This window comes from Manis pentadactyla, chromosome 2, assembly GCF_030020395.1.
Source record: "Manis pentadactyla isolate mManPen7 chromosome 2, mManPen7.hap1, whole genome shotgun sequence".
NCBI classification, from domain to species: Eukaryota; Metazoa; Chordata; class Mammalia; order Pholidota; family Manidae; genus Manis; species Manis pentadactyla.
The window spans coordinates 106,946,044-106,973,356 of NC_080020.1; the positions used below are offsets into that span (position 1 = coordinate 106,946,044).

The following is a 27,313-nucleotide window of genomic DNA, read 5'->3' on the forward strand; positions in this document are numbered from 1 at the left end:
GTTAAAGCCTATTTTGGACCAATCCCAGAGCTAAAATCTAAAGGTATAGAGATTAAAAGATGCCCTCTTCCTTCAGAAGGCTACTTGAGTGGAGGAAACAGTTAAATAAACCAATATTAACAATCCAGTATGCTAAGTGCCAAGACAGCTTCCTCAAGGTGCAACTATCACAAAAAAGGAAACCTAAGATTAGGCAGTTTGGGGAAGTCTTCCTGGAAAATGTCTTTCAAACCCAGCTTGACAAATCTTTTCCATATATAGTGCGTCCTTTCCCTACATTACAACATATTTTCCAACCTCTCTGAATTTAATGCACCTACTCTTTTATGATAAATCATTAGCAAAGGCATAAATGTGGAGGAGGAGGAGGTTTTTTGATAATTCTCTTCAGAGTCCCATATGGTGCACATATTTGTGTCTGTGTGTGTGTGTGTGTGTGTGTGTGTGTGTGTGACGCCTCTTGGCTTTTTGAAAGACCTAGCACCTGCCAGTTAGCCCTATAGCAGACCACAGATGGATCTGGGCCCTTGTAATATCTTGGCACATTTTCTGTAAATGGGAATAATTGGAACATCTACTTCATAGGATGTGAGGATTAAATAAGATGAGAAAAGTAAAGCTCTTAGAACAGTGGCTGGCACAGAATAAACACTCAAAAAATATTAGCTATTGTTATGATCATAAAGCTAAATCCATTCATGTTATCCCAAAGTCCACCTTTTATACACCATAAGGATAGGACTAAAGTTACACAATAGTAAATAGGAAGAAGGCAAAGGATAACATCTCACTTATCTACCTTATTTATCAAAAAGAGGCTGTAAAGACACCCTGATGTCACCATGGAAAAAATATCCTTATCCTCAGATAAGAAAGTCTCAGGTGTAGAAAAGGTGCTGGCCATCATAAAAGTTGTAGGGGAACAAAGGGTGATGAGTGCAAACAAAATCCTGAGACAGGACTGGGACATCTACTTCAGCAGAACATACAGCGTAACTCTGTTTTTGACCATGCTACTTGTACTTCCTACTTAATAGAAAAGTCTGCACAAGAAGCAACTGACAATTACAAAAGAGAATGGATTTTAAAGTTATATTACCTCACCTAACTTTTAAACTAAGCTTGTGTTTGTAACATATGCTCAGTGCTGCTACAACATACTTATTTTATAGATGAGGAAACTGAGGCTCAGAGAAGCTTACTTACCCAGGATCACAAAGGCATTATGGGGTCAAGGCCAGGTTCCAAACCAAGTTTCTACCTACTTGGAGTCCTACATTTTTCTCTAGAGGAAGGAACCACACTTGTTGCTGGCTTCTTTCCTTGACTTCATCATTTTGCCAACAATCAACAGCATGAATCATTTATTCATGATTGCCCTCATTAAAGTCACTTTTCTCATTCATTTAGGTGAAGACGTTAATATTTTATTAGCAAGAAGAGAAAATGGTTGTTTTTGCTCCTAACTGAAGTGATTCTCAAGATGACAAGATTAAAAGCCACTAGACCCTGCTGAAAATACGGTTACAATTAGAATTTGTGAAGATCTTTCCATCTAACAGTAACCTTTTCTCCTTTTCTTTTCATTGCTTATATTCATCCTTCATTTGCCTTTAACACTTTACGGCCTGAGAAAATCATTTACACATAAATAATGCCTAGAACTTTGATGTGCAATGAGGTAGTGACAAGCCACCCGAGGCTATTGAGCGCTTGAAATGTACCTAAACCCATCTCAAAAGGGCTAAAAGTGTAAAAATACATTGAATTTTGATTAGTACAAAAAAAGTGTCTCATTTTTATATTAATTACATTTAAATAATATCACTTTGGATATATAGGGTTAAGTAAAATGTACTAATACAATTAATTTCACCTGTTCTTTGTATTCATTTAATGCGGCTTCTAGAAAACTTATCATTACGTAAGTGGCTTGGCATTTGTGGGTCGCACTGTATTTTTATTTGATAGAACGGATAGGGGAGATAAAGAGGGCAGTTTCTATGAAAGGTAGTGCATTTAAAAAAATTCCTGGGGAGCAAAAGAGAAAAGGGCAGAGATTGAAATTTGGTCACAGTAGGTCTCACCTACTGTGATAAATACCGACTGTGGATCGAAAAGGGGAGGGAGGGGATGTATTTTGTTTTACCTCCCTTCCCCGCTGGTAACGAAGCAGGTGGCCGAGCTTCTTCCAGGGCCCCCCTCCCGACCGTCCTCGGGTCTCGGCCGGCGCCGGGTCATTGCACACACCTGCGCGCCCACGGAGCGGCGCGTCCGCGAACCCTGGTGCAGGCTCCACGCCCCCTCCCCTCTTATTTTTATTTTCCTGGCATCAACGCGCACTTCTCTCCTGAGAACCATCTTGTTGGTCGGGCCCACCTGGGGTAAGCGCCCCTCTCTGTCCCCAGCCAGGCCTCGGGAGCCGAGGTGCCCCCTCCGGCCTCGCGGCGGGCAGGGCTGTCCAGCGGCCGGGACACCGCTCGCCGGTCGGCCCGCTGGGCCGCGCCTGCCCGCCCGCCACTACCGGAAGGAGCAGCGCCGTGCGTGCCCAGGCCTCCGGGCCGCGGGGCGCCGCTGTGATCTGCAGCCGCCCCCTCCCCCCGCCGGGCCGGAGGGGGAGAGTCGGAAGGCGGGCGGCAGCTGCGGGGGGCGGGCGCTCGGGAGCGGCGAGTGCGGCGGTCCTCCGGCTGCCGTCCGCGCCGCCGGAAGCGCCGAGGAACCGAGCGGGGGCTCGTCACCCTCCTCCTCCATGAGGCCCGAGTGAGCGCGGCGGCGTCAGCCGATCCGCGGCGCCTCCCCCGTGTCCTCTCCGCAGCGCAGCGGTAGCGGCCCCAGGAGGAGGAGGAGGAGCATGTCGGACGGTTTCGATCGGGCCCCAGGTGCTGGTCGGGGCCGGAGCCGGGGCCTGGGCCGCGGAGGGGGCGGGCCTGAGGGCGGCGGTTTCCCGAGCGGAGCGGGGCCTGCCGTGCGGCCGCGGCAGCCGCCGTCGCCGCAACCCAAAGCCCCGGGTATCCTGCAGCCGCCGCCGCTGCGCCAGCCCAGGACGGCCCCGCCGCCAGGGGCCCAGTGCGAGGTCCCCGTCGGCCCCCAGCGGCCTCCCCGGCCTGGGGCGCTCCCAGGTACGGAGCCGCTCTCGGGGACCCCGTCCTCCTGGGCCAACGCTTCTCCACGGCCCGCGCGCTGTTGCCTCGCCCGCCCCTCCGGGTCCCGAAAGCATTCCCAGAAGGGCCGGGTTGTTACGGGGAGGGGACGAGCCCGGAACGGGGTTTGGAAGGTGGCTGCCGGAATCCTTTGTGCGCCCTGCATGGGGGAGGGGCCCAGTGCGCGGTCTCCGAGTTGTGCTGTCCCGGGAGGAAGTAAAAACTGCCTCCGCTCACCAGCCTCAGAAGCGAGCAGCCACCCTGTTTAACACACTACTTAGAAAAGAGTCAACGGGGGAGAAAAAGCATTCATTTCAGAGGCAGTTATGTTCACAAATGAGCTAAAGCAAGTCTTTTGTTCCTTTTTTGCAGGGTTTCTGTACATACTCTGGCAATAAGTTTAAATTTCGTGATGGTTCTTGTCTCTTATTAAAAATCAGCCCTTCTCGGATGGCTTTTCAGTGCATAATAAGCTGTTATACAAAGGAATGGACACATCTAAACCCCTTTTTTGTTTCCTTTCTCAGAACAAACGCGGCCTCTGAGAGCTCCACCTAGTTCACAAGATAATATCCCACAGCAGAACTTGGAGTCAGCAATGGCTAAACCCCAGGTGGTTGTAGCGCCTGTATTAATGTCTAAGCTGTCTGTGAACGCCCCTGAATTTTACCCATCAGGTTATTCTTCTAATTATACAGTAAGTACATCCTTTTACTACAACTCTAGGTTAAGTTTACTGGAATAATGTGTTTATTCATTAATCAGAGTATGCTGGTGCTTTGTGTACTACACATAAAAACATTTTATTTTGAGTCCATTGAACTCATAAGGAAACAACTGATTTAGCAGTGTATTTTGTAGTTACTACATTCAAGACGTCAGATTTAAATTGAGAGTGGACATTCTTGTCTGTTTTGTTCACCACTGTATTTCCAGCATCTATAGAGTATCTCTAGTAGAAATTTGTAAGTAAACTTTTATCTAATAAACTTAATGTAGTCAAGGACACTTTCAATCCATGAAACTGAAATCTGTGTCCAGACTTTATGGATGGACAACCTATAGAATAGTGATCTGGCAGAGGTGATTTTTTAACTTGATTTTAGCAAGAAAGACTAACAGTTTTCCAAACAGACTCTTCCAGTGTTTGCTGAGTAGTATGTCATTTCCAGTTGCTCTGCTTCCATGTTAGCACTTGGTATTTTCTGTTTTTTAAGTTTAGCAGTTCTGGTGGGTATGTGGTATCTAGTTATGGTTTTAATTTTTATTTACCTGATGACTAATGATGGCACACCTTTTTTGTTACTTTTTTTTTCTGGCTTTTCTTCCATATTTTATATTTTCTACCATATTTTAAGACAAGTATGGAAAAGCTGTATGCCATGTTTTGGAAACTCCATGCATTTTAGACTGTATAAGGAAAAAACTTCAGGGCTGAAAAGGGGAAAGGATAGGCATAGCAGAAAGAGCAGTTGATTTGGAGTGCAAGGGACCATCAGTCATGTAAAGTAGATGGGAGGGCAGCTTAAATTCTTAGCGGAAAATTTTATTTAGCTCAGAGGAAAAGGAACCATTGGAGAGCTGTGAGTAGTTGAATAAAGTGTTAAGGATACCTACCTTCTAATAGCCACAAACAGTTCCCCATTTGTTTGTCTCCACGTTGACTTGGGCTATTTTGATAGTAGGGTTGCAGTTTTTTTCAGTTGTGTACCAGCTAGCTTTACATAGTTCAAGTGACTCCTGGGCTACATAGAATAGTGTATTGAGTCATGTTAGTTCACCTACTTTAGGCATTCCTTGATATCCTCTATTAATTAGATCAGCTCCTTCTGCACCCAGTTTGCCAGAACAGATTGCAAACTAGAAACCTGTGACTCACATGTGATCAGCGGGTATGTTTTCTTTTGGCCTTCAGTGTTTTTCTTAACGGCTTTTTAATTCGATAGAGCAAAAATTGGCTGGAGCTGAGTAGATGTAGCCCCTTTACATAGATGGCATGAGCTCTAATTTGCTGATTGGCTTACTTCATTTATTTGTAATCCACCTGGATTCTGTATGCTTGCTACCCCTGCTCTGGTACATTCTCTAGCCTTAATCATTTACTCTTCAACCATCTGTGAGAGTTTTTCTCAACCCAGTTAGTGACAGAACAGCAGTATCCTTTTCCTCTAACTCTTAGGATAGGATTTTGTTGTGAGGGAAACTTCCTTATGGTAACTGTAATCCAAAGTTAGCTGTGTTCACACTCATTCAACCTATAGTTGAATATGTATCTGGGAATACAACAGGGAACAAAATGGATAAAAATTCCAGCCTTTGTAGAGCCTCTATTCTAGTGGTCTTCTGGGTTGGTTTCCAGGAATTCCTTGAGTCTGCCTTTGTTGTACACATGAAAATTTTGCTTGGTATCTTTGAGCTGGATCTCTTGAGAATGCATGCTTTTTCTAAAAGCCTTTATAATAATAGTCTTTTGCTCTGCTTTCTTAACCCTTCTAAAACTCTACACTCTTTTATCTTCCTCTAATCCTGCTAGAATTATCTGCTTTCCAGGACTTCTTACCAGTGAGATGCTGTATCAATCTATTCCTGGCCATTGCTTCTTCTCTGATAAACCATTCATCTTGAATATTTAATCACAGCTCACTATGAGAATCAGAAATTCCACATAGGAATTCCTGAAACATTTTTTAAGAGACAAAATTTCCTCCAACCCCCAATACTCACAAATTCCAGTTTTTTCTTAAGAATATCCCCCTTCAAAGTAGTGCCCAGCTCTTCTTTCAGAAGTGGCATTCTCCAAAATGTAAAATTATTCACTGTTGTTACTACTTTACTTTTCACTGTTCAGACCTCTGCAGACTGAGTCCCCTTATTGTTCTGATACTATTTATATGAGAGCTACTGATGCTCTTGCAATTTGAAAATCTATTGTCTTAACCCTTATCTTAGTGGACTTTGTTGACCACAGTAGGTCTTTTCTATTAAGTCCCCGTATGTCAGGTCCTGTGCTGGGTGCCACGGGTACCTTCATAGTCTATTTGAAGTTCCTCTTTTATGAGAACTAAATATTTTAAGATTCAATTTTTATTTTAATTTGTCCCCCTCTGTGCATGGTGTCCTTCACTCCAAGACTTGTAATCATCTTTCTTTCTAATTTCAACCTAAGAAATTATTCTGTAGCCTTTGATGCTAGGAGCACTTCTCCTCATTTATCTTTTCCTTTGGCTTCTGTGGCAGAACTTTTTCTTCATCCTTCCATCGTACAGATCTTTCCTTCTTCCCTCAGACTATAGCCCCTGAGGTTCTGTCTTTTTTCCATTCTATTACATTGGTGATCCAACCTATCTCCTAGAATCTGACCGTTGCTGATCTGTCTGATCATTAACTATGAAATCTAATTCCTCCTCAGAACTCCAAGGCTCATGTTTATAGTTTTGACTTCTTCATGAGGATCTCACATTCAAACTCAAGTATAAAAAAGGAATTTATCTTCTGCAAACCTCTTCTTACATTTTTATATTCTTTATAACTAACTGCTCAGGCTAAAAACTTGGTGGTATCTGAACTCACCTTTCTTTCCCACTTGCCCCTTTCAATCCAGTTAACTAAAGTAATTTTGACTGTTCCACCATCTAAGCATCTGATCAATTTCCTTTTTATTCCTGCTGCTTTGGACTAGACTCTCATCTCTTGACAATGTTTTCAGAGTACCTACCATGAAAAGTTCATTTTTCTAATTAATGTCCCTCCTAATCTCTTGTCACAGAATCCTTTAAGAAAAATAAATAAAAATGTAAATATTCTTCAGCTTGAAAGCCATTTGACCCTACGTTGAAGACTTAAAGAAATTTGAAATTTAAAAATCTGGTACTAAAGAATTCATGCAGGCTTTGATTCAGACACACTGGAGTGCTTATTTGTTCAGAGTACTCTGCCTCCTCTTTTGCTTAAAATGACATGTTCTGAATCCCATTATACTCAGAGTAGCTCTACTTTTTTTACTTTCAGATTTCAAATTTTCTTAAAAGAGAGTTGTGCTTATTCTTTTTAAAAACCTGGAAATTGGTATTCTAAACTGCATTTCTTGCTACAAGTGAATGAATGACATTTGATAGAAACAGGAAATTAGTACCTTCAGCTGGAACCTGTAGGCTTCCTGCTTTTCATTATCATTATAGTATGCTACTCTTAAGTATGTAAAACTAAACTATATATTAAAACTTACACTAATTCATTGTAAAATTCACATATATACGTAGCTTATGTTAAGTGTATTAATGTATGCATTTATAATGCTTAACTGCTTTCACAATTTTACAGTAAAGGATCAGTATTTATAATATGAACATTTCTTCACTGCAGTGGCAGCTATTATCCCTCGTGTACTTTCCAGAAATTTTCATTGCCTATAAATCCCTTTTCAAAAAAACTAAATTATACTGAAATACAGTTCTGTATTCTCTCTTCATTTAACATAGTACATTGGTGATAACTTCTGTATTGCTGCTTGTAAACATATCTTGTTAAACAGTTATATGATATTCCATTATGTGGATTTAAGGTAGCATGTTTAACCAGATCCTTGTTGATAAATTGTTAGATGGCTTTTTGGCAATGAATATCTTTGTACGTATGTCGAAGTTAGGTTTTAAGCCTCTGTTAGTTACTGAAGTATGATGTAGAAGTTACAGGTACAGGCTTTGTTCTGTGCTCAGTTCTTCTAAGTAGCTGTGTGTGCAGATAAAGTTGTTACATGGTCTTTTTTTGTTCAAACCTGCCCTAACTGCTGTGTGTCTGTCCATCCCCTTCACCGGGTTTTCCCACTGGCTTTCAACAGTCTCAGTTTGGACCCCAAGACCCTACATGATCTCCCTGTCTACCTAATTGATCTCATTAGCTACCACCCTATTTACAGTTCTGTGTTCTGGCCTTTCTCAAAATTGTCAGGCAAGCACCTGTCTCCTTGGGGCCTATATGCTTCTCGTGCCCACTGCATAGAATCTTCCCTCAGATATTTGTATAGCTGGATTTTCTAATTTCTTTCTGTCTCAGTTTAGTTGTTAACTCTTCAGAATCCTTCCCTGACCATTTTTTTCATAGTATATTTCAGTATTTGAATAGTGTTGTCCATGATGGAAGGTAAGCTCCATGAGAAGACCTCATCTCCTTTATTTATGCCGTGGCAGTACCCCAGTACCTAGAACAGTGTTTGGCACTTAGTATGCCCTCATCAGTCAAGCAGTTTTGAATGAATAACCAAAGTGACTTAACTCCTCTATGCCTATCTCTTTATCTGTGCAAGGGGAATAGTAGTACTTACCTCAGAATTTTTTAGGATCAAGTAAGATTAAGCATGGAAAGCCCTGTGTGTTTATCACATACTGTATATGCAACTTGTGGCCATTAGCTTATTAGTGAATTAATTAGTACCATTCTAGTACCAAAAAGTATAGCGTTTTATCTTTCTGCTGTTAACATACTTTTTACACTTTAGTTGCCTTGAGTATGACAACATGACTGTTGCATTTGGAAAGTTTCAGTGTTTTCCTAGAAATTTAAAAACTTGTTCAACACTTAGTGCTGTATTATGTGCTAGTCACCAGTCTAGAAATCATTTACTCATTTAATCCTCAGTCACACAGCTGTAACATTTATGATTAATGAATTTGAATTTCAACACTGGTGTCTTTATTTTACATTAGTCATTTAATTCGCATTCAACTGTGTGATTAAACAAACATTTACTGTATGAATTTACCTGCTCTTCTGCTCAGTGAATGCTATGTCAGCATAATATGGACTGACACATGAATCTGCTATTCCTGTAGTTGGTCTTATTACTTAATTGCCTCTCATAATACATGCAACTTGTCATGTTAAATATCATGCTAGTGTCTAGAGATACATAAAAATTAGACAACATGGCCTCTAAACGGTGGTCAGCTGAAAAAAAAAAAACAGTGGAAGAACAATTAGCTGTTTTGGTCTTTTCGCTAAGATTGGATGTCTATCTCCAACATGGAGCTTTCCTAAAGGGGAATTTTTTAAGTGTATTCACTGACTTTAGCACTCAACCCCTTCATAAAATTCTTCTATACTGTAGTCATAATCCTTTATTGTGTTTTCTTATTTGACTCTCTTTGGAGCAGGGTTTCATCAAGCAGTGTATTTATTAGATCATAACTGCTAAGTAGACTTGAGAATGCTTTGGGTGGTCTTCCAGGCATTGTGAGTGTAAGCATTGCTACTCTGATCTGATACCTTTGTTGTACTCACCCTGCTCAGCCTCCCACCCAGTAAGTAAAAGGTTGGGAATTGCCAAAGGTGATAGTGGTAGAGACATTAGCTGGAAACTACTGCTGCAATCATGGTTGGCCAGAGTCTCCTACCACTGTACTAGTAAGAAATTTCATAGTTACTTAACTCTGTGTGTGTGTGTGTGTGTGTAATTTCCCTGCCCTTGGGGATTGACAAGTGACAATTCCTAATAGCTTTTTTTTTTTAATATAAAATTATCAAATATTTACAGGAATATAGAGAATGGTATAGTGAATCCCTGTGGTCTCAAGAGTTAGCTACATGGGGCCATTCTTGTTTCTAAATCCTTGGCCCCTCCCTTCCCATTTTGAAGCAAATCCTAAATCTTACTTTATCCATAAATAGATCAAAACATTAATTTTGATATTGGTATACTGAAATGTTGGTTTAAACTTTCTCTCTTAGCTGTCTTGTAAATCTACCAGGGATGAGAAGAACATTCTCTCTACAGTTAGATGGAGCCCTGCTGTTATATATGGCATTCTGGCCACTGGGCAAGGAAGAAGGCTAGCTCAGTGGACTTAATTTTATTGAAGAAAATAACAAATTTTATCATGTTGAAGGACCCTTAAAATCATCTGTGCTAGAGACTCTCAAAGCTGCCTCATGTTTATTTTAGCCAGTTGCATGGGTTACAATTTCTTTTTAACTTTTATCTACAGGAATCCTATGAGGATGGCTGTGAGGATTATCCCACTCTATCAGAATATGTTCAGGACTTTTTGAATCATCTTACAGAGCAGCCTGGCAGTTTTGAAACTGAAATTGAACAGTTTGCAGAGACCCTTAATGGCTGGGTTACAACAGATGATGCTTTGCAAGAACTTGTGGAATTCATCTATCAACAGGTAGGTTGGCAAATAGCAGACGGTGATCATTGGATAGCTTCCTTAAAGCCTGAGGATGGTAGCTGGGCTGCTTCTTGAGGGAGACCAGGTTGATGTTCACTGACTTCTACACTCATAAACTTTTCGTGGTTCATGGGAACTTTTAAGTGTCTGTATAAAATTCCTATAGTTGGGGATCCAGGACTAGAACCAGACTGCAAATTCACCGGTGTAGCCGAGGCTCTGTATGGGCAGTTGAAGGAGTGTTGGGCATTTATGAGGAAGGTTGTAAGTATTGTACCTATTTTTGAATATTTTGTAGTCTTTTCTCCTAAATGTTGAATTATATAGCATTATTTGAGTATGGGAGAAAAAACAATCGTGAAATTTTTGTCTCTCATCTCATAAATGAGTCTTTAAAAAAAGACCACAAAGCACCCTGTCTTGAGTCTGTAACATTGCTATTTGTCTTGATTTCAGTTTTCAAGGATTTACATCTTAGCTCCTTGGAAGTCTCATGTCTAGATTGTTTCTTCTAGTTATGACCCTAGCGTTTTGGTCGATGACTCATTAATGCTATTTTAAGGGGGGGAAATAGACAACACAAGATTTTGAAGACAAATTTAAGATCAAGGTGTGAGACTGGCCAAAAACAGTAGGAGATGAACAGAAATATAAACTTTAGTGTGACTGCGGAAAGAGCAACTCAAAATTGGGATATGTGGAAGGGTGATTCTGGTAGCAGATTGTGATTTTTTTTTTTTTAATCCTCCCTAGTGTTTCATTTGATTGCTTTTCCAGTTGATTCTTGATTGTTAGTAGACCCCCCTGTATTACCTAGCCAACTCACAGGTTTCTGGAAATGCTTGAGATTTTAGGAAGATAGGACTGCTCTGTTTGTCTTGATACCTACTTTCAGCCTCTAAATGGATTGAAAAGGATTATGAGGTAAGAAAACAGGAATTATGCTTTTCTGGTTTCTCTTCTATTTAGTTTCAGCTCTTCAGTTGGCTGCTTCGTTATAGTTCCTCAGGGCTGGATGAAAGGGTTGTACCTGACAAACTACAATTTCTGCGATTGTCTCAAAGCTAATTCTTTGAATATGTACTCAATATTATTTTAAGTTTTAACACTAGTCAGTGAGACACAGATTTACCAACAGCTTTGAAGTCTCATTAAGGAAATTTATTCATAGAAACTAATGGAAGAAGACCTGTTATAAAAATGACAGATTAAACATACATATTCAACTGTGATTCTTCTCCAAATACCACTGAAATAATACTAAGAGGATTTTAAGAGTCCAGAGGTTCATCAGGACTGAGATGGGGAAAAGAGAAAATTGCTAGTTTTAGAGACTAGAAAGCCGGGGTGTAAGTGGTAGATCTAAAAACTTTGAATTACAAGTCAGTAGGGAAGCTGAGAATTGTCCCAGTTTATAATGCAGAATCTCCAACAGGCTCTAGGATAGGGATGGAATGAGACAAAAGATAGCTTGAAAATAGAAAAGGTACTAATACATAGGGAGTTTTACAGTTGAGGCTAAGTGTATCATCCAGGTTATGGTGAAAGGTGATCCCTAGCCACAAGTCTAGTGGTCCTAGAGCAGTCAGGCTTACTGGCATAGAGCAAAAGGCTCCAAGAAAGATTTCCCTACAAGATGAGTATACTTGCCATATTTGAAGATACTAAGAAGAAATTTATAAGCGAGTTTAGCGATAAATCAATGAGAAGCATACAAAGAACAAAAAAAAAATTAATGTTGGGCAAGAAGGAGAAATCACTATAATCAACTTTAAAAGACAGGAAACTAATAAATAAAAATCATGGTATAACCATATTGGCAGGTGGAGAGGTTGAGAAATAGTGGAATGTGGTGGGGTTAAGCAGAGTGGAAAGGAAATGCTCATCTTCCATTGTGGGAAAGCAGTAAGAAGTAATGTCTAAACTGAAAAATCACAGAGTATGTGAGACACAGAAGTTAAAACCTTTTTAGCAGAAAGAATTGAAAGTGGTTGCTTATAGGAGTAAAATTGAGGTGTAGTATGGAAGTAGGAAACCTTAATAACAAGCCTTGTAGAACTTCTTGTCTTTAAATCATGGTGGTAATTTTAAAAGTAAAAGAAAAATGGCAATGACAATAATAGGAAAAGTAGAATTTCTGAATTCAAGGCTTATGTGGTACCAGATACACATATGTGACATCAGGAGAAACTAGTCTTCCTTGATGAGAAGTATATAGTACAATGTTTCTTATGAACAAGAAAATTATTAAAAATGAAAAGATCTAATTAAAATTATATACTTCATGCCAGGTGATGCTAAACACTTGACATATTGTTATTTCGTCCACATGTAGTGATTGCAGGGTATCATGCTTTACCCCTCTGTCAAAGTATGTATAACATGGGAATAAGTTACTTGACTGAGGTCACCACAGCTAGTAAGTAGACCCAACATAGAGTCAGCGGGGCATCAGGCCATTTGTTAGATCTAGACTATGGCTGACTACTACTTTGTGACCTTGGCCAAGTCTCTTAACCTCTTAATGTGTGTTCTTCTTACCTTATATTAGATAATGAAATATGCTCTCTACTGTTCTTTAAAAACTGCAATTAAAACTTCCTAAGTACTGCTTTGGCTGCATCTCACAGTATTTGATATGTAGTGTTTTCTTGTGGTCTTAGTTTTTTAAGTAGGCTGTTGCAATTTCTTCTTTACCCAAGTGTTTTTTGGAGTGTTCTTTAAGTGTTAATCTTTTGCATCAAGTACCATTAATCACCTCTTTAGGAATCAAGAAACTGTAGCCCAGGGAGGTTTAGTGATGTCCAAGGTCATAAAGCAGGCCTGGGAATCTTGTCCTGGACTGCTAGATGCCAAAGTTTGTGCCATCCTGTCTGGAGAAACACAGATAAGAATATGAATATTCTTATTCATAACTGGGATTATGCAGCTGGATACATGTACATGTGTTTTGCAAAATGGGTTAGTGTAAATAGATATTGTTTATTTGCTTTCTGGTAACCTCAGGTAAATGATGGGAAGAACTTGCCTTAGACATTTTCCTTTGTACTTGTTCTGGTTCTTGATAATAAAGTTGGGAGGGAGAGTTATCTTAATTTCCTTTGCCTAACAATTATAAAAGACTTGTACGTTTGTCTGGGCAATATGGACAGAAATGTTTTTTCTTCTTTACAATGTTGCTATTAAGTATTTGCATTAATAACTTGATGTATCTGTGTCATACAAAACTTTTCCTCTTTTTGCAAGGCCACGTCTATCCCAAATTTCTCCTACATGGGAGCTCGCCTGTGTAATTACCTGTCCCATCATCTGACAATTAGCCCACAGAGTGGCAACTTCCGCCAGTTGTTACTTCAAAGGTCAGTGTGTGAGTACATGAAATTAAAGGAGAATTACTTCTAAATGTACTAGAATTTGACAATTCCTCTTTTCTAAAGACTGTGTATTACTGAAATTTTCAAGGGAAATTCTTAATTTTATAGTATTAAGTTTATGGTCATATATATCAATCTCTTTTTCTGCAATGGTTTATGCCTTTGGTCTTGTGCTTAGAAAGGCCTTTCTTTTTCCTGGATCTTAAAATTATGTATTTTTTAGTACTTTGATGCTTTTGGTTTGTGTTAACATTCTAATTTTATTTATTGCCACATGTTTAAACAGTTTTTCCTAAACCACTTTTTTGAGTGATGCATTTCCTTATTGATTTGAACTGCTAGCTTTGTTGCACTATGTCCTTATATTTGGGTTTTGATTCTGAACTTTAGTTTTATTTCATTCATCACTTGTTCTATTCTCATTTTATTGCCACAGTATTAAAAACCTCAAATTTTAAAATATCCAGTCTAGTTAGTTCCCCATTCTTTTTTTTTCCAGAATCTTCTTTGCTATTCTTGCATGCTTATACTTATTTTCTCCAATAAACTTTAGAATCAGAATTTGAAATTACACAAAGCTTGTGGCCATTTATTAGATATTTTTCGTATGACATTGAAGTCATAAGCCAAGATAGGGAAATGAATTTTCTTTTAATTTGAGTTGTTTTATTCAGTAAGTTTGTCTTCAAGTTTAGTGTAATTGGTCCACTAGATACTTTTAAAAAGTATTTATAATGGTTGCCAAGTACTCCATGGTGTGGCTTAACTGCACTAGAACAGAATAAAGATTCCAAAAGTAGACTCAAGAGATACTTGAAAATTAAACTTCTGATGAAGGTGTTACTTCAGATACTACGTAAAAGATAAATTGTGTTGCTGACACACCTGATTAGTCATTTGGAGGGAAAAAACAAAGTTGAGTTCCTGTCTCACTCCTTACACCAAAATGTATTTCAGATATATCAAAGATTAACTAAAAGTGAAACAATAAATATTAGAATATTAGAGGGAAAGTTGACAATTAAGCAAAAATCTTAGGTAGGTAAAGCCTTTCTAAGCAAGACATGATACCCATAGGCCCTAAAACAAGATATTAAACTTAATTATGTATGTATTATAATATGCGGGGATCATAAATTCATATGAAGTTAAAGCAGAAATAGTGAAATTTACAACACATGACATTGAACTCATTTGTTTAATATAAAAAGGCAGGCCTCTTAGGAATGAGTAAGAAAACAACCAGTATTTTAATAGAAATATTTGTATGGCTCAATTGGTTTTTTTGTTAAGGTATCATTGATACACACTCTTATGAAGGTTTCGTATTAAAAACATTGTGGTTACTACATTCACCCATATTGTCAAGTCCACCCTTACCCCACTGAAGTCACTGTCCCTCAGTGTAGTAAGATGCCACAGAGTCACTACTTCTCTGTGCAACACTGTCTTCCCCATAACACCCCCATACCATGTGTACTAATCATAAAACCCCTCAGTCCCCTTCCCCTTCTCCCTCCCTCCCCTTTTGTAACCTCTAGTCCCTGCTTGGAGTCCGTGAATCTGCTGCTGTTTTGTTCCTTCAGTTTTGCTCCACAAATGAGGGAAATCATTTGGTACTTGTCTTTCTCCATCTGGCTTATTTCACTGAGCATAGTACCCTCTAGGTCCATCCATGTTGTTGCAAATGGTAGTATTTACTTCTTACGGCTGAATAGTATCCCATTGTGTATATGTACCACATCTTCTTTATCCATTCATTTACTGATTGACACTTAGATTGTGTCCATATCTTGGCTATTGTAAATAGTGCTGCAGTAAACGTAGGGGTGCATATGTCTTTTTGAATCTGAGAACTTGTTTTCTTTGGGTAAATTCCTAGGAGTGGAATTCCCAGGTCAAATGGTATTTCAATTTTTAGTTTTTTGAGGAACCTCCATACTGCTTTCCACAATGGTTGAACTAATTTACATTCCCACCAGCAGTGTAGGATGGTTCCCCCTTTCTCCGCATCCTCTCCAGCATTTGTTGTTCCTAGTCTTTTCTATGTTGACCATCCTAACTGGTGTGAGGTGATATTGTGGTTTTAATTTACATTTGCCTGATGACTGGCATTGTGGAGCATCTTTTCATGTGCCTGTTGACCATCTGAATTTCTTCTTTGGAGAAGTGTCTGTTCATATCCTCTACCCTTTTTTTAATCAGGTTATTTGTTTTTTTGGTATTGAGGCGTGTGAGTTCTTTATATATTTTGGATGTTAACCCCTTGTCAGGTATGTTGTTTACAAATATATTCTTCCATACTGTAGGACGCCTTTTTGTTCTACTCATGGTGTCCTTTGCTGTACAGAAGCTTTTTAGTTTGATATAGTCCTGCTTGTTCATTTTTGCTTTTGTTTCCCTTGCCCGAGGAGATGTGTTCAGGAAAAAGTTGCTCATGTTTATATTCAAGAGATTTTTGCCTATGTTCTCTTCTGAGTTTTATGGTTTCATGACTTACATTCAGGTCTTTGATCCATTTCGAGTTTACTTCTTGTGTATGGCGTTAGGCAATAATCCAGTTTCATTCTCTTACATGCAGCTCTCCAGTATTGCCAACATCAGTTGTTGAAGAGGCTGTCATTTTTCCATTATATATTCATAGCTCCTTTATCATACCCTAATTGACCATATATGCTTGGGTTTATTATATCTGGGCCTTCTATTCTTTTCCATTGATCTATGGGTCTGTTCTTGTGCCAGTACCAAATTCTCTTGATTACTGTGGCTTTGTAGTAGAGCTTAAAGTTGGGGAACATAATCACCCCAGCTTTATTCTTCCTTCTCAGGATTGCTTTGGCTATTCAGGGTCTTTTGCGGTTCCATATGAATTTTAGAACTATCAAATAGGTATAATTAAAAAATATATAAATGACAAAGGAAAAGCTATCTAACCAATAATTAAAGAAATGCAAATTATAGCTTCTAGAAAAAATGTGACAGTGGGCACTTTTAAGCAAGCTTTTCTGCCATCCTACCTTATATTCCCCTCTGCTGCTCCCCCTGGCTGTGCCTTAAAGTTACACAGAGGCTCAAATTCCCAAGAATTTCCCATTCTTGGAAATTCAGATGTAGCTGGACTGAGGTGGAGCCTGGGCAAGGAGTTGGAGAGCTCCTAAAGTGATTCTTCTGTACAGTCAGGCTTGTAAACTATTCTTAAAATTCTCTGTTGATTATTTACCCTTGTGTGTCCTTTAAAGTACCATGATGCTGTCAAAGATGTTAATGTGGAGAAAGGCTAATCCTGTAACAAGTGAAAGCAAGGCATTATTCTGTTACCTAACTGAAAAATACATACATACTTTGACAAAGACAAAAGTTACCTTCTGGTAGTTGCAATGACTTTGTTCTTTGTTTTTCTGAAATAAACATATGTTGCTTTTGTGATTAAAAATCTTTAGCTTATAGATGTTAGGTTCTTTCCTCTCACCTAGATAATCAACCATGTACATGGGTAGGAATTTACATTTGCACATACTATGTTAACATAATTTAATGTATAATTTGCCAGTTGTTGCATTTATAAAACAAAAAGGTCATTTTATCCAAGCTCTTACCTGCAAAGTCATAAAAGAAAGGAGAGCAGCCAACAAGGTGCTCGGATAACAGAACTGGCATCAATTAACTGATCCTTTCCATTATTATACCAACTTTTTATGATGAGGAATTAATATATGAGAAGGTAACAAATACTTTAGTATATCTGACTTAAACAGAAGATGGTGCTCATTTAATATAGCTTGTAAACTTCAACCACATAGGCACAGTAAACTATCCTGAGTTTGTGGTTGATTCACTAACTGACCCAATGTAAATTCTTGGGCATGAAGTGACTTTTTCTTAAAAAAAAATTTAAACTGGTCTCATGTATGGAAGCCATTCAGTCTCCATAAACCCTGTGTCCTTAAAAGAACTGTCAAATACCAGTTTTATAAAACACATGACTTTCCCAGAGTTTTCTCACCACCTTACCAATAGAAATAAAAAAATATTTAACACAAAGTGTTTTATATATATATAGTTTTATATATATATATATAAAGTGTTTTATATATATATATGTGTGTGTTTATATATATATATAAAGACATTTAAAGTCTATTATAAAAATCCATTTTAGTAGCAGTAGTGGTGCCATAATTCACTGACACAGGCAGTGACAGGCTTAAACTGTGATTGTTTTGGATACCTTGTAGGAACTATGTCCCTAAGATCCAAAAAGAAGATTTGTTATTTATGGAAGGCAGATAGGCTAAATCAGGAAAAGAAAGCAAGGGAAAAACTTTTTGACATCTTCTGTCTTTATTGGAAACAGAGACCAACTTAGTTGCTTTCTGTGTTTTTATGTGATTGCAACTGAGGAATTTTTTCCTCTTTTCTCTGATTTGTATAATGGGAATTACAAGGATAATGGGCTTGGTAAGAACTCGCTTTCAGCTTAGTTGGAGGCCATCTATACATATTTTTAAAGATCTGTTTCAAAGTTCATGTATTCAGAAAAAGAAGAGCATTTTATAAAAACAGTGCTTTCTTAGGTGGCATTATGATTAGCCTGTATAATTTGGGGGGCGGGCACGGAGAGGGCTGTACAACACAGAGAGGACAAGTAGTGATTCTACAGGATCTTACTGCGCTGATGGACAATGACTGCAATGGGGAATGTGGGGGGAACTTGGTGATGGGTGAGTCTAGTAAACATAATGTTCTTCATGTAATTGTATAGTAATGATACCAAAATAAAAAAATAAAAACAGTGCTTTCTTAATAAAAAGCCTGTAATACAAATAAGGTGAGCTTTTTTTTTTTCTTTTTGGTGCCAATATACAACAAACCTCATGAAACCTATGTTGCTTAAACATATTACAAACTTGATCTGTTTAGAATAGTTGAAAATAATCCTAGCAATTAGTATGGAAAGATGATGCGTATTCTGGTTTCTTCAGTAGTTGGGAACACTTTTTATTGTAAAAGTAAGGTCATTGGTGCATTGTACTTTCCTCTATTGCTTGTGAACAACCAAACTGGCAAATGGTCGTTTTGTTTGACTATATTAAACAAAGCAATGCAAGATTATAAAAGGTGTATCTTTGTTAGATGTCGGACTGAATATGAAGCTAAAGATCAAGCTGCAAAAGGGGATGAAGTGACTCGAAAACGATTCCATGCATTTGTTCTCTTTTTGGGAGAACTTTATCTTAACCTGGAGGTGAGGAGAAATTTTTCTTGTTAAGTACTGACCAAGCCTAAGAATGTAAACTGGTAATAAGGATTCTGTGTCTATGTTAAACTTTTTACAACATTAAGTGTGAAATGGAAAAGGGGCAATGGGAGAGAAAGAAATGATGCCCCAGAACCTGCTCATGGTAGTGTCTGCCCTCAGATGAAGTGTCTGTAACATTTGTTTCTCCTGTTCATGGGCAGGGTGTTAGGAAGTAGTTCCTGGGCATTTTAAAGTCTTGATGTACTTTTGAAAAGCCTTGGTTTGTTTGGGAGTTTAAGTTTTTGAAATATAAACAGTCTTCCCTTTTTGAATCTTTGCATCATAAATATCAGTATATTGAGTATGTTACTTTCAGATGGTGGCTCAAAAGCAAATTACAGAATATAAAGCATTGAGTGAAGAGGAGAGAGACTAGAGTTTCTGGGGTTTTTATTCCCCATTCTAATTCACCAAGAATAGTTCTTGGTCATATTTTATATATTGCTCTTCCATGTAAAAACATGTACAAAGTCTACAGCTAAACATGATTGTAAATTGATGTTACATATGAATATATGCTTGTTAGGAGGCAGCGTTAAGTGCTGAATATTACTTTGGAATGATTTGCTTGATTTTTTATTTTTTGACTAGTTAGTTCCAGATAAAATTATACCTTAGTAAACTCTAATTTGAGGAATTAGTCTCATAAACACCACTCAAAAGTCTCTTGAATCCACCAGCAGATGTGCATCTCAGTCTCAGTCAGAACATCTGAAAGGACTGTGTTCAATCTAGTGGCTAATTTAACTCTTTTTACCACAGATGGGCTTAACTTTTTAAAAAGACATCATACCTTAATCTTTTTCAGTTTAATTTGTATATGAGCCAAAATAAGAGCATCAATCTAAAGTGTGCCTTAAATGAAGAGTCATTTTAAGAATTTGTTGATCATTTTCTATATGGAATTAATGATGCTATGTCTGTGAGGAGTATAAAGATAAGGCATGGCTTTTGAATCTAAAATTATTCTAAGCAGAGAGCTGAGATACATAAAAGCAATTCTAAAGCAAAATGGTATTTTTAAACAGCATAAAGAGCAGAGTAAAATGCTGTGTATTTCAGGTGTTAGTTTAATAGACTAGAGAATGCTTTGTGAAACTAACTTTAAAGGAGGCTTCAGTTATTCTGGCCATATGCTATGTGTGAAAATGAGAAATTTTACCTAAAGTTTATTAGTTTTATTAATGGTCTTAGTTACATGTAAAGTAAATCTAATTTTGTGAAGATACCAGAATCTGTTTCTGTGATTTTTGTATTGTTTAACTTAAAACACTTACTTGTCAACACATTATTAGAGCATTTATATATCTGTCTTATATTTTAGCATAATTGCTTTTTATTTTCTTTTGTTCCAAAAGATCAAGGGCACAAATGGACAGGTTACAAGAGCAGATATTCTTCAGGTTGGTCTTCGGGAGTTGTTGAATGCCCTCTTTTCTAATCCTATGGATGACAACTTAATATGTGCAGTAAAATTACTGAAGGTAAGTTTTACCTTTTTTTCCTTAAAAGTAACTGTTTTCCCCATTAGTGTATGATTTAGAGGAAGGAAAGTATATATAGTACACAAATGAATTCAAGATTAAATTACTACTTTAGGTTAAATAATTGACATTTTATGTTGCTTTCAAATTTAAATATTGGAAAAACAATATATGCATATTGTTTGATATAAGAGTCAAAATTTAGAAATGAAGAAAGGAAATCCTTCACTTGACCACCTTCTGTAAATTTCCTTTTCTTGCTTTCCCCTGTCTGTATGTGTGTGCTCATAAATAAGATCTTGTTCCGGTTGTGGCTTGCTTTTTTACCATCTAACAAAGATCTTAGCTTTTCGCATGACACACAGATTTACTGCTTTCTTCAGTAGCTTCCTCATCTTCTGTGGTACGCACGCACATTGTTTATCCATTCTGTCATTGAACAGTTGTATAATTTTCCGCTTAGCCATTGCAGCACTGTCAGTAATCTTTCATGTCTTTATATTGTAGTTGTATATGTATGTTAAATTCCTAAACATGGATTTGAGTGTGTATGCTTTAATTTGATACAAAATGCCAAATTTCCCCTCTAAATGTTAAACCAGAGTGTATTCCCACCAACACTGAATGTATGCATTTCTTTTCGGTGTCCTTATTAGTGATAGATATAATCAGTCCTAGTTTTTGTGTTGTCTCGTGATAAGTAAAACAAAGTCCTCATTTGAATTTGCATTTTCCTGATCACTAGTGAATTTAAGCATTTCTTCATGTTAACCATTTTTGTTTCTGTGAATTACTTGTTTATATCCTTGATTAATTTTGTTCCCTGATGAAGTTTTTCTTTTCTTTAAATTCAAAGTTTCTATATTTACTGCATGTTGCATATTTTTAAAAATTGATGGGCTATAAAATTTTATTCAATGTATCTTAGTTATACAGGGAATATACCATACCGTCATTAACACACAGGAGCTGTAAAGTTCTGCTGTAGTTCATTGCTTTAGTTTCTCTCAGTCAAGAAAAATATAGAGGGTCTAGAGATCCTTATTAGACAGTAGAGAATAATTGGGAATATTTAACTTGAGAAATTCATTTTGTTTAAAGAATGCTTGAATTGCTACTAATATCTTACTTTTTAGAATTTCTGTACTTTATTGAATTCCTTATTTTACTGATAGCTGCTTTTTTAGTTGACAGGGTCAGTTTTGGAAGATGCCTGGAAGGAAAAAGGAAAGACTGATATGGAAGAAATTATTCAGAGAATTGAAAATGTTGTCCTTGATGCAAATTGCAGTAGGTAGGAAAAGAAATAATATAGTCTAATAAAACTCTACTGGGCATGGTTTTTTTAATCTATACTTCGCCAGAATTATTGAAATCTTATCTACAGAAATAATTTCTATAAAAGTATAACATTTTACCTTCTCATTTAGCCATTTTTATTCCATCATGTTTATAAACTGAAAAAGTTAAGATTTTCCTGTTAGAAGATATGAGTGCATTGAAAAATAAAATGACTCAGACTTTAAGTTGTACTATAAATACTGGGTATAAAGTATCATAAGTCCATACAGGGGCATAAAAATGCAGGATAGTCACTGCCTTTAAAAATGACATAATGATGGTTACATGGAATTAATTTTCAAGGTTGTTTTAAAAATAAATAAATTTATGTTAGTATGGGAAATTTCTAGACTATCAAAGCATTGAATGTATGTGTTAAATTTATGAAACAAAATTTTAGTAGTCTGTGGTAGTTTAGAGCCCAACAGCACTTATTGGGATATACTTTAACTCATTTTTTGCTTTTGTCCTCAGAGATGTGAAACAGATGCTCTTAAAGCTTGTAGAACTCCGGTCAAGTAACTGGGGTAGAGTCCATGCAACCTCAACATACAGAGAAGCAACACCTGAAAATGATCCTAACTATTTTATGGTATGCCAGTGTTCACATTTTAAGTTTAGCTTATTGTTTGAAAACAATTCAGTTTTGGTGATTTCTAGATGACTTACATGAAACTGTTCTCGGAATTTAATTCCTACTGACACTTTTGACTGGCTTAGGGTCACATAGCAGCCAGCAGGACAGATAAGTAGAAGAAACATGGAATCCTCCAGTGAAAGGAAGGGTAAACAAGAGAAAGCTCCACCCAGTGGCTAATGAAATTAATGAGGTTTGGACTCTGTTGAGCATAGGGATTCCATGAAGTACTTTTTCCCAGAGAATTCATAACCAACCAAAGGCCTGCAACCCAAACTTTTGCTTTGTATATTGTAGTAAATTAAGAAAATAATAGGTTACCAGGCCAGTGATGCCTTAAAGCTCCTGCCATGACATACATAAAACATTTATGGAGAAATGCTCCTATGACCCCAGTCTTGGAAATTCTTTAAAAAATGACAGGAGGAACTACAACTAAAAATGAGCCAACACTAAATCACAAATGCACAATGCAACAGTTCACCATGAATGCAGCAGACAATAGATAGCAGGGTTTGAACCACAGAACTTGAGAGAAAGCAATAGAAATCTGAAAACTATAGACTTTCCCAGTGAAATGAAAATGCCTGCCAGGAAATTAGTTTTTTATTATCAGGTACAGACAAGTTGCATCAGTCATTTTTCATTAATTAATGTGCTTTACATCAATTCTGAAATGATTACATATTTTTATCGCTTTGATTCATCCTAGAATGAACCAACGTTTTATACCTCCGATGGTGTTCCTTTCACTGCAGCTGATCCAGGTATGTTGTTTTACAGTCCAGTTTTTGGTAAGGTAATTAATTAATTACAAAAAACCATACCTTCATCACCAAGTTTTAGCTTTTTCAAGAGTTCACAACATTTTAAAATATGGGGTAAAATAAAGGTTTGTCTCACAATATTCTTAATAGTGACCACTTGGAGCAAATTCTAATGGAAAGTCTGACTCAGTATCTTGTCACCTTCACAATGAAGGATTGGAAAAATTCTTCAATTAAATGCAACCATTTTTATTTTGTATTTCCACTAATATTTGTTTTTATACTTTCAGCTTTCAGGTGGTTAGAATGAAAGAGAAAAATGATTCCAGTTTACTGCGTAGTCAGCAACTTTCATTAACATGGGTTAATACTTGCAGTTAGGAAGAATTACAGATTTCATTAATGCTGGGGTCAAAGTTAATTAAAATCCAAATCTCTGCACACTTCACCTTCCAGACAAGGCCCATTTATAGAAAGATTGCTTTAATCATGATAAATGGGACTGCCTTGTGAACGGGAGAGAAGTTTTTCCCATTTTAATAAAAACTACAATCAGCTTATTGTTAAAATTTTCCCATTTGTTTGTTTCCTCTGGATAGAATCCTGTGCCTCCAGCACAAAGGAGATAGAAAGAAGGACTGATTAACCTTTGATTTTAAATTATGAAACTGTCAAAAACAAAAACCACAAAAAAAACTGACCTATATTAATTCACGGTCAAGATTAAACAATGTCATTTTGCTGTGTTAATGTATACCGTGGGTCTTTTTAAAGAAAGAAAATACTACAGATACTATTAAAACCATTCTCTGTTCTGTGATTGGTTCCCCCCACCCTCCCTTGTATCACTTCCCTCCCAGAGGCACTTACTATCCTGAGGGTTGGTGTCATTATAATGTTTTTTTACTTCATATGTGTCTGTAAACAAAAGGTATTACCACACTCAGTAGTAGTAACCTAAATGCTATCTTACTATGCACTTTCTCTGCAACTTATTTTTTATTCAGTATTATTTTCAGTATTTATCCGTGTTGTATATATAGCTTTAGTTCATTTTAAATGCCAAACAGTATTCCACTCGAGTAAACCATGGTTTATAGATCCCCTATTTACTGATGGTCTGGTGAATTGTTCTGTGGTTCACCCTTGTTACTACAGCAGTGCTGTACAAACATCTTTAGTCCCTGTGTACTTGCAGGAGTTTCTTTGGGGTGAAATAGAATTGTTTTAGGCTATGTGCAAGTCTTCAACTTCACTGAATGTTTCTAACTTTCTAGCATGATTACCACTTAAATATAACCACAAGCAACATGCGAGGGTTCCTATGTATCATCCTCGGCAACACTTACTGTTACCAAACCTAATTTTTGTCAGTTTGAGTGTATGAAATTGTAAACTTTATTCCCCTACTAGTGATACTGAATTGCTTTCCATGTTTCTGTTGACCTTTGGATTTCTTCCTTTGAGAATTGCCTATTTGTGTTCTTTGCTTATATTTCTATGTGATGTTTTCTTTTACTGATTTGTAATTCCTTACTAGCCTAGGAAATGATCCTTTGTCAACTTCTTCTAGGATGTGCTGTCTTCATTTTGTTTGCCTTGTCACATAGCAGCTTTGAGTTACAATGTAAACTAAGTGTTCCAGTCTCATTTGTGCTGTGACTGTCAAATTCCATTTTCTTCTAAAAAATTAATTTTGTTGCTTTTTACGTTAGGTCTTTAATCCATCTGCCTAATTTTCATAAGTGGGATATAGTAGGAATTAAGTATTTCTTCCATGGTCCCTTGTTCAGAAACAGGTATTCAAGTCATCCTTCCTCTCTCAGATAAAATGTCCCTTTGTTGTGTACCATAGAACTCTTCTATCAACTTGTGTCTTACTCCTGTATCTATGTAGATCTTCTGTTTGTCTCAACACTAGTACCACATTCTTCATAATTCTTACTGTAAGTCTTGCTGTGTTAAGAAAAATTTTTCTTTTTCCCTTATTCTTCAAAGTAACCTTGATGTATTTTGGTTCTGTGTTCTTCATCTTTGATCTGTTTAAATTGTTTATTTCTAGACTATTTTGTTTATAGAAATTCAGTTTGGCTTTTCTAATTGAATTTTATTAAGAGAATCTTGATATTTTCTCAGTTTAAGTCCTTTTTCTCATCGTTCTAAACATGATTATTTTTGTTTTACTGTCAGTCTTTCTAGTCCTCCTGTTATTTCTAACTATCACACACAAAGTTTTTTCTTTATTTTGTGTGATCTCTTTTACTGAAATCTCATATGTAACAGTCTTTCTTGGACTTTTTTTGGAAAAAGTTTTACAGAAAGCTACAAAAGGAAAAACTGTACAAACAACATTCACCTACCCTTTCCTTAGCTCTACCTTTTGTTAACAGTTTACTCTATTTGCTCTGTCATTTGTTCTCTCCACCCTCCTTTTTTTCTCACCATTTGAAGTTACATATATTATCGCTCTTTATGACTACTACAGTGTTTTAACCTGCTCTAAGTTTTTCTTCACAAAAAAATCCCTGTAGCTTGGATCAGAGGAACATCTAATCCAAAGTGCGTTTTATATTTGCTCCTGCCAGGAGCCGCAGGTTAACACTTAAAACAGGCTTTATTTTATTGTCCAAGGAGTTGTTTATGGGGATAGTAGAAATTTGAGGTCCATTGTTACAAATTCAGGAACACATTTCTTCAGAGTACTGTCCCCATTCCAAACCAGGCTGAGACAACCAAGCTTTTTTGCCATCTTCCTTTGCCACCTAGGGGTTTTTATTTATTTATTTATTTATTTTTGTTTATTTTTTTTTTCTTGGTCTACCTTTTGCTTGAGATATCAGCCCTTTAAAGGTCCTGGGTTTGTGCAGGGTGAGATGGGCATGTGGCATGAATCCCATCTCCATTTCACATGGGTCCAAGACCTTGCTTTCTGACCTTCATTGGTTTTGAAATCCGAGGCCATGTGGTCTGCGAGCCTCCCTGGTGCGGTGGTTATGTGCAGTTTTCAGTACCCTTTTTGATTTTGTCATCTGGTGACTTTATTTTCTTTTTTGTGGACTCATCCATACATTTTTACAATGTTTGTCTTACTATTACCTTAAGAATTTGTTGCAGGAAGGTTTTATAGTTAAAATTGTCTCCAAATTGCCAAAATTGGATGTGAATATCACCAACACTTTAAGCTGGAATTAGTTTTATAGAGACTGACAGTCTTGGGGAAATAAGGTCTTTACCCAGTCTTGCTCTCGAAATTTGAGGCAGCTGTTTTTCACAGAAACTAATATTAAGGTAGCTAGTTTTGATATACACTGATCCATTTTATTATTCAGAGATAAGTACTCCATACAGACTTGCTAATCTTAAAAGGTACTCGGTAACCCTGCCTAAGACAGTTGACAGATGGAGAGCTATAATATTACCTGTATTGCCCTGGAGGAGCCCAACCTAGGGAATGTTGGTATAGTTGAAACATTTATCAGGTAGTTACCTTCCAGCTGTTGCTAAGAAGGAAGAAAAGAAAACCTCCTATGCTCAGAACTTTTGCTCGGTTAGTCTCATCTGATTGAGAAACATGGACCAGTGGCTGTCCCCTGATAGTCAGGTAGCTCACTTTATCTCCTTGGGATAAGTAATGGGGGAGCTGGAAGTCAGGATGTTTAGTACAAGTCCCTCTTATAGAAGGGAAAATAGGAGTATGGAAGAACACAGTCTTTCCCAACAAATTATATAGCCAGTATTTTGTCTGATGGAAAGAAGCAGTATAGAATGTAAATAGCATACACATTGGCTGTGAAAGGTTCTCTGGTAGATTCACAGTGGTTTGATTTCCCACTTAGAGGAATATTGAGCATGAGGGGAGCAAAAGCAAGACAATTAGAATATAAGTTTTATAAAAGATATTCTCAAATATGTAATTGAAAGCTTACTGCTGGCCAAGATGAACAAATGGAACAAAGCAACTCAGAAGAAGCTAAATTGATTCAAGGAGAAGAAAACTCAAGAAATGCTTCGATTTATACCCTCAGAGATATGAGAAGGTACTGCATCCACAGACCAAGAAGAGGTTATTAAAAAAAGGAACATTCAGAAAACAAAGTGCTCT

General features: G+C 37.3%; 1 protein-coding gene across 2 annotated transcripts in view; it reads left to right on the top strand.

The window, feature by feature from the left end:
- Window positions 1-2,665: 2,665 nt before the first annotated feature.
- Window positions 2,666-27,313, top strand: part of PAIP1 (poly(A) binding protein interacting protein 1) — a 28,249-nt gene continuing 3,601 nt past the window's right edge. Inside the window, exons 1-9 of one of the 2 annotated variants that reach the window (XM_036910926.2) lie at window positions 2,666-2,879; window positions 3,668-3,837; window positions 10,121-10,306; window positions 13,556-13,668; window positions 18,817-18,928; window positions 20,341-20,466; window positions 21,654-21,760; window positions 22,282-22,399; window positions 23,157-23,211. In XM_036910926.2, coding sequence (XP_036766821.2) covers window positions 2,852-2,879; window positions 3,668-3,837; window positions 10,121-10,306; window positions 13,556-13,668; window positions 18,817-18,928; window positions 20,341-20,466; window positions 21,654-21,760; window positions 22,282-22,399; window positions 23,157-23,211 — 1,015 coding nt within the window. In that variant the 5' untranslated portion in view covers window positions 2,666-2,851. Of the gene's footprint in view, window positions 3,120-3,667; window positions 3,838-10,120; window positions 10,307-13,555; window positions 13,669-18,816; window positions 18,929-20,340; window positions 20,467-21,653; window positions 21,761-22,281; window positions 22,400-23,156; window positions 23,212-27,313 lie in introns of both variants that reach the window. The other variant, XM_036910925.2, reaches the window with a different exon arrangement.